Below are 17,963 nucleotides of genomic sequence, written 5' to 3' on the forward strand. Positions count from 1 at the left end.
ATGCTAGAACTTCGAAGCATTTTAATTCAATATTGCAATTCAGCTAAATCCAAAAATTTCGATAAAATTCAACGAAAATCCATACTCTTATCGTTTGTTGTATTAGGAGAACGTTGACGTTTAAGTTTAAGTTGCATTTCATTTCCTAAACATTCTTTTGGAATTTTTGCTTGAAATGAATGGGGCCTTACACCTTGGGGCTAATTCTTATAGATTGTGCCAATTTCAGGCTCGATGTTTTTAGTGGTATAATTCTCGCTTTGGGCCTCGAACCATGAGTTTAGCTGCCAGAGATCCCGAGTTCAATTCCGGTTGAACCCAATTTTTGTTAATGTTAGTCGGTCGTTACCTAAGAACTGTCGGGCTTCAAATCTAGAAATAGACAAGTTTTACTATTATTTGTACATTTGTTCTCTGCACTTATCTGACAAATTCACTAAGAAAAATGAATTTAGAAAAAAACAATTGCGTCAGCCCGGAGTCGAACCGGGGGCTCGTCGATGGCAACGACGAATTTTACCGCTAAACCACTAACGCTTACTTTAGAATCCAATTCAGATTGTTCTATAAGTCTTTTATTTCAGACTTGATCTACAAAATAGAATGGATGTGCTGTAATATTTCGCATATGTATTCTTAAAATCTCTAAAGTATTTAGAAGCCCAGAATCTAAATCTTTGCATTTTACTACGGACATCCTCAATTAGGTCCGGCACAAGTCTTAAATGAAAAGTTGCTGAATAATCGGTGCTGATGCCTCATCGAAGCTTTCGGTACAACTAGATCACCGTTTAGAATAAGAGCCTCACCAATGTTTATCTGATTACTTACTCCAATCAAACTCCAATCAAAGAAGAGATAAAGAGAGGAAAATATGGGAACAATTAGGCAGGCAAATACATGAGTTCGTTTTTACAATGTAATATTTAGACACATGTGTAATCCATTTGAGAATCTAAAGCTATAAGCTGCAAGTATAGACTTGATAACTTGTTCCAAGAATGGAAACGATTATCTGCGCACTGCACCAACTGGACCGTGATTTGCAGGTGACGTCTACGCGTGCGCTCTCAAAAAGTCTTTGTGGGTAGTTTTTGAGCTTCGAAAATAGATCAAAATTGGCTAGATATTTTTATTACAAATTATTCTTGCTTTATAATAAATGAAATCGAAACTGAAATCGGCAGATCTTGAGAATGAGTACCACCAGGTGAATGCACAAGTTTTGAGTGATCTAAAAAGGCGAAGACATGCAGCAGCAAGTTAATATCACAGGTACAGATGATTTCCCCTCCTACTCTGTGATCTGTTTTCTATATAGCCCTAAGTTATTTCACTTTTCTTATGGCTTGCCTTTCTCACTTTTCGACTCCTACCTTTTTTGGTAATATGTGAGTAAAGATCATGGATCCAATGTCTAGTGTTCTCTACGCGTAAGTATTTATTATTTTAGTCAGCATGTTCTGACTTTTCCAGTCGACGGCAGCAAATACAGATCCAAGAATCAATTCTCTACGGGATTCAGGCTCGCTGTGAAGCAGGGTTGAAGTTTATTGCTTCCGCAGTTAACGAAAGAGCAAGAGCGTTCATGACAATTTGCGTTTCGGAAGTCTTAGCTCGGTTATTCTTGCAGAAGCATGTCGATGAAGTTTCTTCGGCTAGCTCTTCAAGTTCTTCAAATCTCCAATTTCTCTCGCGTCGCTTGCTGAACAGTCATATCTCCTTCATAAGCAATGGACGAAGATCATCACGGCAAGAAAGAGCTTCTAATCAACGTCTTCGACTCGAAGAAATGTACGGCCAGGATAGTCTGTGGAGTCTCGATGAAGAATTAGAGAAGCTTCGTCGGGAGAATTTTGGTGCGACTACATGCGCCGAGGAGCGGAAAAAACAAGCCAGAGCCTTAATAAATTTATGGTTATGAAAGCGCATGTAGTGACTCACAAAAAACTTTTGAATTTGGTTCACAAAAATTTTCATTCGTGTGTATATGTGAATTAATAGAGGTTTACCTGCAAAAATATATGATTTTTATTGCTCGTAAAGAGAAATATTAGCATCGATCGGACTATTCCAATTCTCCGGATCAAAAATGTAGCTAGAATCAAAAATTTGAAAAGTGTTATTAAATGTATAGCGACAACTTCATCTGTCAAAAAGAATTGTTTCTTCATCAGAAATCTAAATTTATTATAATAGATAAAAGCTCATATTCTCTTCAGAGAATCTGAATCTGAAAGCTTCTCCTGGTCTGCTCAGATCGATAAGATGTAAATAATAGAAGTCCACCCAATTAAGTTCCTTTGTAGGTTTTTAGAGGTTACGTACCTCCATTTAAAATTTTGGTCGAATATATTTCAAATGGAGCAAAAAATAAGAAATTGCAGCACTCACGATTCCAGCGTGGTCTCCCACCGCAGTACTAAGTGAGCCCATAGTAGCTTAACTGGAGAAAATCTGACGGGGTTCTGTGCTTTCTACTAGGTATGACCGCAACTGATTGGTAACTGACCGAAGCTCATGACGAGGTCTAGAAACAACCTTAGCTAACTCAAAAAACTCACATATACAACTGAAGCAGTAGAGCCTCAGACCTGAGTTCTTCATATCTAGGTACAGTCATGCATATATACAAATAATTGCTTTGAATTACTGGTTTGAAATTGTTAATTTTATATTTAATTTTTTATTACGAACGAAACGGGAAGAGCACGATATACGTAATTAGCTATATTCTTGCCTCTCTTTGTTCTAGTCTTCTAAGGGGTTGGGATCGCCGAACTGAGAATAAGTATGTTCCAATTCCTACTAAATTTTCTCGTTTTCCTTCTCCTTTTTCTTCGACACAATTATGTCCCTTCTATTCACTGCGTCGTTTTAGATATAAATAAACGAACGGAGGGGAAAAGAACGGGTAGATAATATATAATATTTTATATTTGAGAGTGGTTCGTACCTCATACCGTGGCCTGTATAGTTTTCGATTTTGGGCTGTGGTAACGAAAATCATTCTACATTCAGCGCGGATAAAATTTGTTTTGGTTCTGTGCCAAACTTTAGTTCACTCTTTCTAAGATTGGCCGATACTACCCCATTAGTAATAGAACACAATTCAACTCAGAACAAGCTGTTCAAAGTTGAAAGTTGACAGTTTTGTCTCCGAGAGATTCCTCTCCTATTGTAAGTATTGCCATGACTAAGGGGTACATTGGACCTAGTTTGTAATACCATGATACTTAAGTCCAATCGGACACAAAATTTTGCATTTCACTGATTTGTTAAAGCTGGCTTGTTTTATATATCGTTTTCTGATCTTTCACAGGGCAGCTTTTGACACTTTGACTTTATCACGTGACATTCAAACTTCTATGGTGATATTATTTGTCGAAGAAAGTAAACAAAGCAAGAACAAACCTATAGGCTCAATTTCAAATCGCGTTATATATTCCTTTTCTCTCAGCGTCAACTTTCGAGCTGTTGTCTAACTTTTGATTGTTGTTTATTCAATTTTAACGTCTGAGGGTTTTACGCTTTCATGTATGAGCGCTGCAGTGAATTCGCAGTTGATAAGAGAGCTTGACTATTCAAGACGCGTACAGAGAGGTGAACTTCGGCGTGAACAGTCTCTAATCTCTCTTCCCTGTGCGCTCTTAGTTTTCGGAAAATATATAGTTATTACGACTGTTTATGATCATTTGATATATTTTGTTCCCTCATCAAATCGGCTGAACGGATAAGTTTGTGTGGGTATGTTCTAAATTCATCGATATTCTCGCTGCTGAATCTTACAATAGTAGAAATCAAATCGCAAAGATAGGTTGTTGCACATATGAAATTCATTTGTCACAAACTATGTCAATGCTAGATCACGATCAACGAGATATAGTAACTCAAACTGTAATACCTGTGTCCGCCCCACATTCTCCGACAATAGAAGAACATCCAAGTCTAACTGTCGCACCCATAACTACATCGCCTCGCCGTCACCATATTCATAGATCGAAAAAGCCACCAAATTCTCACATTCAGAAAACTGCATCGGGGAGACTGGAAGACAGCAGTATAATGGGAATATCGGAAGGTTTTAGCAAATTGAGTATTCGAAGCTCGTCAAATTCTCCTGCTGTTGGACACACTAGTGCTCAGTCCATGCGGCCGGATTTCAGAGACTTGGATATGCATCAGAATAATTCTCACAATCTATCTCAGTCTGTGGAGTTTCAAATATCAAACTCTCAATTAATTTCCGATTCTTCTATGGGAACCTCAGCAAACAAACCTGAGCATCAGCAGTATTCATCAAGTTTTGGGAATGATATTTTGTCAAACTCTCCGGATCCTAATAGTTCAGCTGCCCAGCTAGAGCAAAATATGTCTCTTCCATCAATCGAAACATCTTTTACAGGATCTTTAGTGAATAGCGATGTCTCGGGTGCAGGTTCAATTTCGAGCCTGAACGCATTGGTAAGACAAGATTCTTCGAGTCATATGGATGTGCATGATGATATCCTGGAAGTAGACGAAGAGGGAGACGAGGAAAGAGAAATACAGAATGAGGAAGACTCACAGAATGAGGAACAGAAAGAGGTAACCGACATCGGTTCGGAATTAATTCCTCAACAATATATTGAGCCTGTAGAACCGGATATACATGAGCAATTTTTTTCTTCGCCTCCTGTCTCACCTGCTCATTCTCCAGTGATGCAGGATAATCTGGACTGCGATGAACCCGATGTTTCATCTCTTGATTCTCCCAGACAGCGAGATCATGGGAATCTGACCGGAATATCTAATTTGGATATGCAGGAAGATGATGACTATGACGAGGTGGTAGACTCTTCTCCACTTTTGAAAAAATCCGAAATAGCCAGGCCCCTGATTTCAAAGCTGACTCCAATATCTGAGAATAAGCCCGCGAGAACAAGATCTAACCGAGTTAGCATTGACCCCACAGAAACTGTCATTGCGAATCGTGTTAAAGAAGTTAAAGTTACAGACTCTGCTGTCAAAAGCTTTGCTCTCAGAAAACAAATTAATGGCACTCAGCAACTCCCTCGGTCAGCCAATAAGCCACCACCGACTGCTAGCAAACTGACATTAAAAGAACAGTCAGCTCTAATTGATAAACTGCAGAAAGAAAATTTTGGATTGCAAATCAAAGTTTATTATATGACCCAAGAGCTTGATAAACGGTCTGAGGATGGTATGAGGGATCTTCGAAATGAAAATATTGAACTTAAGAGTATGTGTGCGAAGTACAAGCTTGACATGCGAAATCAACAGTCTCGTTTCAATGAACTCGAAAATAAATTACGAGCCGCAGAATTGACAAAAGCAAAAGCTGCTAACTCTCAGGTTCTTGCTGCTGTTGCCGAAGCTGATGTTGAGCGTCAAGAGGAATTCAAAGGTCTGCAACAAGAGCTGGAAAGTTGTTTAAACATCATCGATGAACTGAGATATGCTGTCGATGAGAGCGAAGCCAAAATACGCGAGTATGACTTGAGAGAACAAGAATATATCGCGGAACTTGACCATCCGAAACACCTTGAAAATAGTAACAAAATTCTTGAAGAAGAGATTGCAAAATTGCATGAATTTCTGGCGAAAGAGGAGCAGGCGCGGGAGCAGGCACAGAACGAGGTTCACGAATTACGAGCAGATTTATTAAGAGTCCGGCGAAGCGGTTCCAAGCTTGGTGATCGAGATTCAACCGGAGAAATTCTGAAACTTCGGAAGGAGATCCGGGATCTGAGACGGGAAGTGGGAAATAAGGCTGTGCAAGCTGATGCCGAACTCATGGAGAAAGAGCGACTGTATTATGAACTGGATGATTTGAAAAGGTCTGCTCAACGGTCCTCTACTGCTTCGTCGAGTAGACGCTCTCTCACTCAGGTTGATTCAGAGGAATACGACAAGGTCATTTCGGAACTACGAGGAAAAATTTCAGAAGTAAAATACATTGCTCGAGAAAGGAAGACTCAGGTTGATGTGCTCAATAAGGAGAACGCAGACTTACAGGAAATCGTTGATGGTTTACAGTCTCAAATCCAAACTTTTGGTGAAGAAAAATCTGGTCTGGAGAATGAAATTGACCGACTTGTTCGGGAAAATGGAGAACTCGAAGCGGAGATAGTAACATGGCAAGAGGATTATGAATCGCTATCAACGGAGGCTGATGCTGAGCTTGCTCGTCTTAACGAATTGGTGAAAGGCAAAGAATCAGAGCTTGAGCAGATACATTCCAGTGTAGAAGAAGAGTTGAGCAAACTGGAAGAGCTCTTAAAGGAGAGAAATGGAGACATTGACAGACTAGAGAAGGAGCTCTCTGAAAAAGACAGCGAGTTTGAACGGATGAATTCTGAAATCGATTCCTGCACGAAGCTACTTAGCATGTTCGAACGAGACGCTGATGCACTGAAGAAGGAGAATGCACAATATCGTCAGGAGCTCGCAGAGCAAAAGCTTTTAGTTGAGCGCTTACGAGGAAATCTGGAAGAGCAGAGCGGAGATTATGAATCTAGGATGCGGGAGTCTCAAAGCTCGAATATAAAAGAGGTGAAAGAGTACAAGAAGCATCTGAAAGAAGCCGAATCCTTCATAAAGGACTTAAGAGCGAAACTTGCAGAATATGACAATTCGTCTAAGCAAATGAAGGGAGAATTCAAGCGGCAAATTGAAGACTACAAGAAGTCCCTCGAGGAGCTTACCAAGCAACTGGAAACGATTGCAAATGAGCGAGAATCTCAAAAGCAAGATCAGAGTGCATGGAAACTGAAGGAGCAGGAATACGAAACATTACTTATATCACTCCGTAAAGAGATTTCGGAACTTCAAGGTCGGCATGCAATATTGAGTTCGCAGTTAAATTCTCTCCGTCAGGGAAAAGAATCACTGAGGGCTTCTACCAATACCGGGCTACGAGCTTCCATGAATCTTGGGTCGACCTTGAGCTCTTCAACAGGAACTATGCATTCTACAACGAGCGGAGACGCGGATGACAAGTGGGCTCTGCGATTACAGGAGATTGAGCAGAGGCTCAAGGCCGAGCGTGAAGCACGGATTCGAGATCGTGATGGGGCTCGCCAGAGACTTGATGAAACTGTTCGAGAAAATGCAGATCTCAGAGCAGCTTTAATGCGTGCTCGTGCACAGGCTGGAACTACGTCCGTGAGCGCTTTGGGAACGATGATTCCCTTGACAGATCGGAGATTTGGAATATTGCAAGCCAATGAAAATTGGCGATTAAGTGCTGCTTCTGCTGATTCTGCAAACGCTGCAAGTGCTGCAAATACTGCTTCAGACGGTAGCGAGGATGAAGACGATGATGACATTGACGGATAAGCTGAGCGGGAAAGTTTTTGTCCAGAGTGGTGTGGACAACATTGTCTTTTCTGAAATTAAAAGGAATAATTGGATAAAATTATTATCCTCTGCATGTGTATTTGTATATTATAATGGGTCATGAATATTTTTAGGTTTAGTGGGTTTCTGTATGGTATTTCATTATATGCCGTAAGCTTGATTTGTCTTTGTGGTTTAGATTAATATTGAGTGAAAGTCTTGATTTAATTTGAAAAGTCTTACTTGTACAATACCAGTCTATCTAATCGGATATATTTTCAGAAACATGGAAGATAATGTGTCATTTACGATTAACAAAAATTATAGCATAAATCAAAAAATTAATTTTAAAAATAAGCGCAAGCATGATTGTATACAACCAAAAAATCTTTCGTGCAATTTTCCGTTCATAAAAATAACGTGAACATGTGAAAATAAATGTAGTAATAATAATAATAATAATAATAACAGTCTAGTAAAATAAAATATGTGCTTGTTACGTTAATTTATTATTTAAAAACATAATTTAAAGATTGAAAGCTGCATTCAAGAAAGCGACCTCCTCGTTGTGGTGAACTGTCTTGTTACCAGCTGCAACCGAAGCAGAAATCTCACGTCCAGCATATCGAATGTCCAAGTCCTTGTAGTTCTTGGTCTCCTTTAGAAGAGTCTGCAGACGAGGGAATACATAAGTCCAAGCGCCAGCGTTAAGATGCTCTTCCTGGCACCAAACAATGTCTTCAAGAGCCGGGTAGGAATCAAGAGCATCACGGAGCTGAGCCCAGGGGAATGGATGGAACTGCTCAACCTTGATGATAGTAGTATCCTCGATCTTGTTGGTCTCCCGTGTCTTGTGAAGCTGGGCATAAACCTGGCCAGAGCAAAGAATGACTCGCTTAGTCTGCTCCTTGGGAACAACAGAAGGATCTTCAATGATCCACTGGAATGAACTATCGCCAGTGAATTCACTTAAGCTTGAACGAGCAAGAGGATGTCGGAGAAGCGACTTTGAGAAAAATAAAATCAAAGGCTTCCGGAATTGACGGTGGATCTGTCTTCGGAGAAGATGGAACAAGTTAGCAGGTGTTGATGGATAAGCAACTTGCATGTTACAGTCCTGGTGTTGGCGCTCAAGTTTGTCAGCAGAAGGAAAGAAACGAGGATCTTCGTTCGCAAGTAAAAGATATCTCTCAATACGAGCGGAAGAGTGCTCGGGTCCCTGGCCATCATAACCATGAGGAAGAGACAGAATGACACCAGACCGCTGAGCCCACTTAGCCTCACCGGAAGCAATGAACTGATCAATGATAACCTGAGCGGTATTGGCAAAATCACCGAATTGAGCTTCCCACATAACCAAAGCATTAGGAGAGGTCAAAGAGTAGCCATATTCATAACCCATAACACCATACTCAGAAAGCGAAGAGTTCGAAATATGGAACTCAGCCTGATCCTCGGCGATGTGTTGTAGGGGCGTGTAAGTAGACTCATTCTCCTGGTCGTGGAGAACGGAATGGCGCTGAGAGAAAGTGCCACGCTCGATATCTTGGCCAGATGCACGAATATGAATACCTTCGGCAAGAAGAGATCCAAATGCAAGAGCCTCACCCGTGGACCAGTCAATTCCCTCTCCCTCGTCAACAGTCTTTTTACGGTTGTTGAGAATACGCTTCAAGTTACGATGAACAGTGAAGCCCTCAGGCGGAGTTGAAATGACCTGACCGATGTGTTTTAAAAGAGCTTCATCGACACCGGTGGGATTGTGAGGAAGCACCTCAGTAGCAAGCTCCTTAGGAGTCTTAAAGTTATCCCAAGGTGAAGAATCCCATTCCAAAGTAGTGGTATCATAATCCTTTGCACGAGCAAAAGACTCTTCAAGAAGACCCCATACCCACTTCTTGTGCTCATCAATGTCTGCCTCCGAGAAGGACTTTTCAGCAATAAGCTTCTCAACATACTTATCGATAACCGGTTTCATAGCACCAATCTTTTTGTACATTAAGGGCTGAGTGAACGATGGCTGATCAGTTTCGTTGTGACCATGTTTACGATAGCAAACGATGTCAATGAAGCAATCCTTCTTAAAAGTAGCACGGTAGTCAGCAGCAAGCTGGCTGATGAAATTAACAGCCTCAACATCATCACCATTGACATGGAAAATCGGAGCATCAATAGCCTTCGCAATATCAGATGGATACATAGTAGAACGAGCGAATCGAGGATCCGTAGTGAAACCAATCTGATTGTTAACGACAATATGAATAGTACCTCCAGTAGAGAAAGCAGGCAGGTGGTTCATTCCAATAGTCTCATACACAACTCCCTGTCCAGCAACAGCGGCATCACCATGCAAGAGGACAGACATTGCAGTATTGAAGGTTCCCTCATCTTTATTGTAGAACTGCGTGGCACGAGTCTTACCAAGAACAACGGGATCCTCGGCCTCTAAATGGGAGGGATTGGCAACCAGAGATAAGTTGACAGTCTTCCCAGAAGGAGTAGGGCGACGATAGTTCATACCCAAATGATACTTAACATCACCAGATCCCTCATCTTCAGCTGAATCGGTTCCAGAGAACTCAGAGAAAATTGATTCATTAGGCTTTCGCACAACGTTGGAAAGCATATTGAGACGTCCACGATGGGGCATACCAATGACGATATCTGTGATGCCAAGATCAACAGATCGGTCAATAAGAGCCTTCATACCAGGAATAAGAGTTTCACCACCCTCAAGACCAAAGCGCTTGTCGTTAGGATACTTAGTAGCAAGGAATAATTCAAATGAAGTAGCCCAAATCAATCTGTCGAGAATACGACGCTTCTCATCAACGCTATAATTAAGAGGAGTCGGAACTTCAATACGTTGACGAATCCAATCACACTCAGCACGGTCAGGGATATGAATATACTCAGCACCGTAAGTACCGCAGTAAGTTCTTTCACATGATGCAATGATCTCACGCAGAGTCATCTTGTTACGGCCCTCAGTTGCGAACCAAGGAAGAATTCCGGGACCAAGACTGTACTCGGTATCAAGATCCTTTTCAGTAAATTTGTAGTGCTCAAGAGTAAGTTCTTTCGGGATTTCAACCTTACGGATTCCCAGAGGGTCAAGGTCAGCCTTCAGATGACCACGAACCTGATAAGCACGGACGAGAAGCTGGATTTTGAGATGGTTAAGGACATCAGGACTAGCATTAAGACCAGCACCGGCAACAATGAAAGGCACACTGTCGGTAGGAGTAGGAACAAGAGTAGGAGGAGGAATGAAGGCTCTAGCCGGTTCAACACCATTGGACTCCATGTTCTTGAAATAAACTTGCCATGAAATGTGAACACTGGTAGGGTCCTGCTTCCAGGCATCGTACATTTCATCGATATAGTTAGCAGAGCTGCCGTCGAGGAAAGTGTCAGTAGCATTCTAAATCAAAATATGTTAGCAACTATCATGACGATGATCGAAGATCTGATCTGTATCTGTCTGCCTGCTCTATCCACTCTGCACAACAAAATTCAATACCCCATTCAGTCAGTCCGAATAGTATTAAACCACTAGCTACAGGTTCAAATTCTAATCTGATCGGTAGAACCGGAAGAATGCTGCCGATGGCGCCGCAAATCGAGCTTTACTTGACGAAAAATATAGTCACAAATCCCATGGAAGGGGACATGAGTAGGCGAAATTCAGACGATCGCTGACAAGTTGTCACGGGACCTGGGTAGAGAAGACTCAAGTATCCGACAAAGCATTCACCTAGATAGAAAAAAATATCGAAGAAAATCGAGAATGACAGTGACCTAAAAATGCCGACACAGAAATTCAAGAGATAAAAATGACTGCATGAGTGAAAATATTTCGAGCGATAGAGAATTAGGGTGGCGAACGCAGTAACAAGATAGGAAGACGTAAAGACACATATCCGACATAGATCTCAGCAAAGACAGGCAAATGATTCGAAGAATCGTCCGCTACAAACAAGAAGATATAAAATACATTCCTGGATGCATCTAACAGAAAGGCACGAACCATTGAGATGCTATTCCAGAAATTGATATCTCAAAAAGATTCACTCTTGACGCAGAATAAAAGCATTCCAATGAAGCACACCAATCAATAAATGCCAAACAAACCAAAGCAGAGCACAGCTGAAGTCCAGGCGAGAAAAGAAAACAGACAGATTAAAAAAACAAATCAGTAGAGAACATAGAACATACAGCAGTAGCAGGAGCAGCAGTAGCCAGCATACGAGTGACAAGCGGGTAGCGCGGGACAAAGGTCGAAGCGCGCGAGTTGCTGAGAAGAGCAGCACGTCCCGACGAGGCCAGGCGCGCGGATTGTTTTAGAGAGCGCAACATCTTGTGTAGGCGTAAGACGATGGAGACCTCTTTGACTGAGGGATGAAAGAGAGGAAAAAAGAAACTGGAGAAGGGAGCCAACCGACTGAAATACGGAGACGACGGAGGAGGAGTCTGTGGTGGTGGAAGAGCGAGCACAGATTGGGAGAAGCCAGGTGAGCTGGGCTGAACAAGCAATTGCAGAGCCGGCGGGACACAAAAGCAAAAGCTCAGATTGGCTCTCCACACAGCTCGCCCCAGCTCTTGAGCACCATGGGATTTGCCCATTCACAGATCACTGTTACAGTTTGGTTTAGTTTGGTCATTTGGGCGAGTCCTCTCGCACTCCCTGGCCGGTCACTTGCCGCTCAGTCCCAACGACCTTAGTCATTATGCACGAAAGGATGACATAAGTCTATCCAAATCATGAGCGCTCATTGGCCTGTCGGATAGCACCTTGCCGATACTCAGACCTATTGTTACCACTTCCGACGCCGCATCCATATTTAGGCGCCGCAGGGACCGCTACTTCCGTTTTAGACGACCCTTACCTTGCTGTCCACTTGACGTCTCCCCCGCAAAACCCCACGTGATTTATTGTGCGGCACAGTCTGATCTGGAGGGGCCTGGATCCAGTTAGTCGCCAGGCTCAGTTCTGGTTGAAGAGGGGGAGATGTGTTGAAGACAGCTATTGCTCGTCGGGCCTCCAAAAAAAGGTTTTTTTGTTTGAAGAGATGAATAATACAAGCTGCTGACTGCAGAAGTGCTGCAGATATTTCGCAGCTGAAAGTTTAGGGAAAGAATGCTGTTTTATGCGGCCTAGGACTACTCTCCAGAGGTGCTCTGAGCTGCTGGTGAATGATACTACTGTGTAGCATCTTCCTCACTTTGCCAATCAGGCCTGAATATCCTCCTCCCTTGACATCACAGTGATCAGTGGCGCACGAGCCGCTTTCTCAGGAGCGTTTCGTTCGATCTCGAGACCGAGACGGACAAGAGTCCCTACCATACCCGTAGTTAGTTTAAATCTAGTGTATTACTATAACCTAGTTGTCACCATTCAAGGACCGTCCAACAGAAGACCGTACCACGTCAATGCCGTTTACACAGATCTGCATCACTTTGCCAACTTCAAAACGCTTTCGAGCGTAAGACTTTTTGGTCTCTCTATTGGAAGTCCTAGAACTCTATCCCAAATCAGCTGTGCTAGAGGACCAATACTGCGCGACACGCCAAAGGCCGCAGTGTAATACATTGTTTGCGTCAGACCAAAATGGTGCATAAGAACTCCAGAGGCTGCGTCAACATTGGGGAACGGATTTTTAGTTTTTCCGTGAGCGGTTAGCACCGTAGGTGCAACCTCGGACGTTTCGAGCACAAGCTTGAAGACTGGATCATGCTCACTAATGCTAGGACGAGAACGAGCATATTGGATTAAGGCTTCAAATCGAGGGTCAGGCTTGCGCAATACAGCATGACCATAACCTGGAACGACATGGCCTGCGCCAAGAGTTTTCCACAGAAATTGTTCTATATCCGTATGAGTATAATTTTCAGGAAGCGCTTCCTTCATGGCCAAAATGAATCGCAAAACTTCTTGCGCCGCTAGACCGTGCAAGGGACCTGCCAGTCCAAGCAGACCTGCAGAGTACGAGAGATAGGGATCGGACAGAGCTGAGCCTACGAGATGCGTAGCATGTGCGGAGACATTACCGCCTTCATGGTCGCCGTGGAGAGCAAGGTACAGCCTTAAGAAGTCGACAAAATCAGGGTCGTCAGAAACAGCAAGCATGTTTGCAAAGTTAAGTGCCCAGTCAGCGTCAAGATCGATTTCGGCGGGCAGAGGACCACCGCCTCGATAAGTGTTCTGATACACCTTTGCCGCAAGATATGGCATTTTGGCAATTAGACTGATAACATCATCAAAAGTGGATTCCCAATAATTACCCTTGGAAATCTCAGCAGCTTCGTACTTTCTAGCAAACGAGGAATCATGGTTAAGTGCTGCCACGGCAATAGAGATTTGCGTCATAGGGTGCATTGACGAGGGCATATTGTCCATCAAATCGATGACATAAGGGGGTGGGGTGCCGATTGCCGCTAAATCGCGAGAAAACTGTCGAACTTGATCGGTCGTTGGAATCTCACCAGTGAGCAAAAACCAGAACATTCCTGGAAATCTGAAGTTAGGTTTGCGAATGATCGTTTGTTCAAAAGCAGAACTTACCTTCCGGCAACATCTCCCCACCACCAGGAGCTTTTGGAAGCAGCTCCTGACAATCGGCAATTGTTTTTCCATGAAAGCGAATGCCATCATTGGGATCTAGTTGGGAACCTTCCCAAAGTATGCACTTCAACGAACGCATTCCTCCAAGGAGGGAAGGCACCTCCGCTGCTCCGAGCGACTTCGTACCACATTCTGTTTTGACCTTCTGAAGTAGTTGGCGTTTCTCTGGAATAACACGCTCGAGTGCCTGCTTGAGAGCTGTAGACGAATGTCGAAACGCGATAGGACATATTACCCTGGATGAGCGAGAGAATAGATGCTTCGGATCGGCGTCAGTCAGGTTAGTGCAACAAGGTTAGTGGTGGACAAGACATACCCTGGGGATGATGTGGGCTAGAGGAGATGCTATTACTGGAGTCATGGTTTACAAGTAGGAAGAATAATAAATTTTAGTAGTATAATCAATAAGATTATAACTATTATCTTCAGACTAATCTTTCGCTGTGTGGATGAGGGACTGCGCGGGGATTTAAAGACAGCTGATATCGGGTCTTGATAACGATGCAGGACGAGAGCTACGTAGTGACTCGGTGGAGTGGATCGCTGGACGGCAGTGAATATGCGGGGGAGCTAGTAGGGAAGAGGAGGAGGGGGAGGGGCATGTGAGTTGAGTCCAGCTGAATTGGGGTGGGAAGGAATATAGTTAGCAAGGTCGTCAGTGGTGTGGTTTCTGTGATCTCGAGATTAGTGTCGCTGCTGCCGACGAGAGCACGGCAAACAAACCTGGCAGGGCCGCTGCGGATGGTCCGTCGAGCAAAGAAAGAGAAGGAGAACGAAATGGCAAGACGGCTAGAAACGTGCCAGAGTTGCCGAATAGCGCGGGGTTCGTTGACGACGCGCACAGAGTATGGCAGCCCGAGTACACGACAGAAACATCAACGAAATACCCCGCCCCACCCCCGCACTTTAATGGCTGCTGGAGCTGCTGCGCGCTCAAAGAAAGCTAGAGGACTCGAACTGCGATTCCACACGCTTTTGGGCGCCATCTGTGCCGATTCTGCCGTCCGGCTGCCCGTGTTTTCCAGTTCGCGCTGGTCTGACTGTCTTTTTTGCTCAAACCTCGGCCTCTTGTACTGATCGATCTCTCAGTAGCTGTCGACTGGCATCCAGCGCTGCTGCCCCTCCCCCAGTAATTTGCTACCGATGGACTAACGGATCTCCGCCGTGCTAGTTCCGGTCCCGGTCTCACTGTCAGAAATTGAACACCATTGTTTTTTGTTCCTGTGGTGGTTGTTGTTGGTTGATCCACCGGCTCTCACCCTCCTCCTCCTGCTAGTTCTTCTCTTCCGCCCGCCTCTTCTCCCGCAGTTCCAATCCCACCGGTTAGTTAGCTCGCTAACCTCTTTGCCGTTCTCCCAACTCGGTCCCGTGTCTGAACTCAAACCCCGCATGTTTCTCAGCAGAGTCGTGCACAAGTTGACGCGACGATTATGCCACATGACTGCCTCTGAACTCATCGCTTGGCCCTGTTCTACTACGCACCGCAACTTCAGCGATTCTTTATGGAGCCGCGCTCCAGCTCCACTAGCAGGGTACTCGACCCTAAAAACTTCGCTCCCAAAATTCTTTTCTTCACGATCGTCTTTTAAGACTTGTTGTCCATGATTGGTTCATCTCTGTTCCGATCTCCAATTATAAAGGTGAGTCGCTTCGGTTTGTCCTGTTATGTTGATCTGTGTGGGTTTTTGGTTTACGTTGTACGTTTGTTCGGGTGATTGTCACGGTCTACTTGCCTCGACTTGATGTGACTATTACTTCGACCATTTTCTATGATCCCCTTACTCTGTTCCTCAATTCAAGCTTCTTACAGCTAACGTTGTATCCTAGCATACTATATCCACTTCTCTAACTCGACGCACATTTTCTTCTGCTCAGTCAAAGATGGCCTCCTACGCTCTCTCTGACACCCACAAGCTTATGCTTCAGGCTTCTCTGAAAGACAGTGATCCAGAGGTCGAAAAGATCATGGAATCCGAGATCAAGCGCCAGCGTGAGTCGATTGTTCTCATTGCTTCTGAGAACTTCACCTCTCGAGCCGTTTTTGATGCTCTGGGTTCTCCGATGTCGAACAAATACTCTGAGGGCTATCCTGGCGCCCGTTACTACGGTGGAAATCAGTTCATCGACCAGATCGAACGTCTTTGCCAGCAGCGAGCCCTTGAGGCATTCCATGTGACTCCTGACAAATGGGGTGTCAATGTGCAGTCTCTTTCTGGTTCTCCTGCCAATCTTCAGGTTTACCAGGCTTTGATCAAGCCTCATGAGCGTATTATGGGCCTAGATCTTCCTCACGGCGGCCATCTTTCGCATGGTTACCAGACCGATTCGAAGAAGATCTCGGCAGTCTCGACTTATTTCGAGACGATGCCTTATCGAGTTGATCTGGAGACAGGTCTCATCGACTACGATATGCTCGAGAAGACTGCGATCCTGTTTCGTCCCAAGATCATTGTTGCTGGAACTTCTGCGTACTGCCGTCTGATCGACTACAAACGTTTCCGTGAAGTTGCCGACAAGGTAGGAGCTTACCTTGTTGTCGACATGGCACACATTTCTGGTCTGATTGCTGCTGGTGTGATTCCTTCTCCTTTCGAGTACGCCGACGTTGTCACGACTACTACACACAAGTCGCTCCGTGGACCACGTGGTGCGATGATCTTCTTCCGACGCGGTGTTCGTTCGGTCAACCCCAAGACTGGAAAGGAGGTTTTGTACGATCTTGAGAATCCCATCAACTTCTCGGTATTCCCTGGTCATCAGGGTGGTCCTCATAACCACACCATTACTGCTCTTGCAGTTGCGCTCAAGCAGGCACAGACTGAAGAATACAAGGACTACCAGACATTAGTTATTAAGAATGCGAAGACTCTTGAGATTGAGTTCAAGAAGCTTGGTTACACCCTCATCTCGGGTGGAACTGACTCTCACATGGTTCTTGTCAATCTCCGTGCTAAGGGAATTGACGGAGCACGTGTCGAGTCGGTGTGCGAGGCCATTAACATTGCTCTTAATAAGAACGCCATCCCACTTGACAAGAGCGCCCTGGTGCCTGGCGGCGTGCGTATTGGTGCACCTGCTATGACGACCCGTGGCCTTGGTGAGGAAGACTTTAAACGTATTGTTGGCTACATTGATCATGCCGTTACGATTGCGATCAAGACGCAGAGCGAGCTTCCTAAGGAAGCCAACAAGCTGAAGGATTTCAAGGAAGCTATTGCTGCTGGAAATGATGAGCTTGCGGCTTTGAAAGCCGAGATTGCTGAATGGGCAGGCCAGTTCCCGCTTCCTGTCTAAATAAATCTTGGTGGCTGCTGAGTTGTTTCTACGAAATGGCAGAGATGTGTGCTCGATTTCTGATTTCATATGTTGATGTATTACTAAAAGTTGAAGTTGTTTTTGAAGATATGTGTTTTGATACATGCCTGAATATATGTTTTGTTGAATATTTTAGATTTAGTTTTTGCTCTCCCTCCTTGAGATTTAACTGTCTTTACGTTTGGCATAGGCATAAATTAGATTATTTGGTCCTAGTAATCTCAAGGGCTAAGTTTGCAAGTACAGGATCTGACCGATATCGACCTTAAAGACAGATAAGAAAGGAAGGATTTTATTATTGTAAGCCGTATTCTAGCCTGTGAGCTTGAGCTTGTTGATTTTTTGTCTCAGCACGGTGTGTCAGCAATAGCTACAGCAGAACATTGTTCCATGTACCCTTCTCATACAACACACTATAATGCACAACAATATACCGCAACTCAGTATTACAATGCGATACCATAATTAGCTCAATACGAGATCGTATGAAATCCGAGATATCTGCTCACAAATAAAACTGTCTGCACGAGCGACAGACAGCTCCACCTCATTTCACCGGAATTCGCTTGTAGTTTCTCCTATAACCGCACTCTGTAACTCTATAATCTATAATCTTTCATCTCTCATCTCTCATCTCTGATCCTAACCAGCCCATGCCACCTTCCAGTGGTGTTAATTAACG

The 17,963-nt window shown here is 43.9% G+C and overlaps 4 protein-coding genes and 1 non-coding gene across 5 annotated transcripts; 2 read left to right on the plus strand and 3 right to left on the minus strand.

The window, feature by feature from the left end:
• Positions 1-466: 466 nt before the first annotated feature.
• On the minus strand, positions 467-537 carry V1516DRAFT_t75. The gene has a single exon. It is a non-coding gene; the product is annotated as a tRNA-Gly (tRNA).
• Positions 538-4,257: 3,720 nt separating this feature from the next.
• V1516DRAFT_630329 (uncharacterized protein) lies at positions 4,258-6,834 on the plus strand (the record flags this gene model as incomplete). The annotated part of the gene is made up of 3 exons (XM_066919928.1): positions 4,258-4,494; positions 4,657-6,204; positions 6,322-6,834. Coding segments are annotated over 3 exons (2,298 nt in total), but the record flags the coding sequence as incomplete, so codon positions are not given.
• Positions 6,835-7,612: 778 nt separating this feature from the next.
• On the minus strand, positions 7,613-11,747 carry V1516DRAFT_682337 (thiamine diphosphate-binding protein). Its single transcript, XM_066923393.1, has 2 exons — positions 11,560-11,747; positions 7,613-10,765 (listed from the first exon to the last, which is right to left on the minus strand). Exons 1-2 carry the CDS (start codon positions 11,698-11,700, stop codon positions 7,868-7,870), a joined length of 3,039 nt encoding a protein of 1,012 aa, XP_066774917.1. The 5' UTR covers positions 11,701-11,747; the 3' UTR covers positions 7,613-7,867.
• A 591-nt stretch (positions 11,748-12,338) lies between these two features.
• Positions 12,339-14,720, minus strand: V1516DRAFT_130893 (citrate synthase-like protein). The gene is made up of 4 exons (XM_066918632.1): positions 14,283-14,720; positions 13,907-14,153; positions 12,768-13,851; positions 12,339-12,681 (listed from the first exon to the last, which is right to left on the minus strand). The coding sequence occupies exons 1-3, from the start codon at positions 14,325-14,327 to the stop codon at positions 12,797-12,799; spliced, it is 1,347 nt and encodes a 448-aa protein (XP_066774918.1). The 5' UTR covers positions 14,328-14,720; the 3' UTR covers positions 12,339-12,681; positions 12,768-12,796.
• Positions 14,721-15,580: 860 nt separating this feature from the next.
• V1516DRAFT_682344 (serine hydroxymethyltransferase) lies at positions 15,581-17,416 on the plus strand. The gene is made up of 2 exons (XM_066923394.1): positions 15,581-15,606; positions 15,794-17,416. The coding sequence occupies exon 2, from the start codon at positions 15,848-15,850 to the stop codon at positions 17,258-17,260; it is 1,413 nt and encodes a 470-aa protein (XP_066774919.1). The 5' UTR covers positions 15,581-15,606; positions 15,794-15,847; the 3' UTR covers positions 17,261-17,416.
• The last annotated feature ends 547 nt before the right edge of the window (positions 17,417-17,963 follow it).

This window comes from Lipomyces oligophaga (genome assembly GCF_038497815.1).
Source record: "Lipomyces oligophaga strain CBS 7107 unplaced genomic scaffold V1516scaffold_11, whole genome shotgun sequence".
NCBI lineage: Eukaryota > Fungi > Ascomycota > Lipomycetes > Lipomycetales > Lipomycetaceae > Lipomyces > [Lipomyces] oligophaga.

Excerpts from the sequence above, each read along its gene's own strand:
- V1516DRAFT_682337 (XM_066923393.1), bottom strand. The coding sequence starts at position 11,700 with ATGTTGCGCTCTCTAAAACAATCCGCGCGCCTGGCCTCGTCGGGACGT. Across the intron at positions 10,766-11,559 it reads CTGCTGCTCCTGCTACTGCT|AATGCTACTGACACTTTCCT; the intron begins GTATGTTCTATG and ends ATTTTGATTTAG.
- V1516DRAFT_130893 (XM_066918632.1), bottom strand. The coding sequence starts at position 14,327 with ATGACTCCAGTAATAGCATCTCCTCTAGCCCACATCATCCCCAGG. Across the intron at positions 14,154-14,282 it reads TAGCCCACATCATCCCCAGG|GCACTCGAGCGTGTTATTCC; the intron begins GTATGTCTTGTC and ends GCTCTCAAGCAG. Across the intron at positions 13,852-13,906 it reads TGGGGAGATGTTGCCGGAAG|GAATGTTCTGGTTTTTGCTC; the intron begins GTAAGTTCTGCT and ends TCAGATTTCCAG.
- V1516DRAFT_682344 (XM_066923394.1), top strand. The coding sequence starts at position 15,848 with ATGGCCTCCTACGCTCTCTCTGACACCCACAAGCTTATGCTTCAGGCT.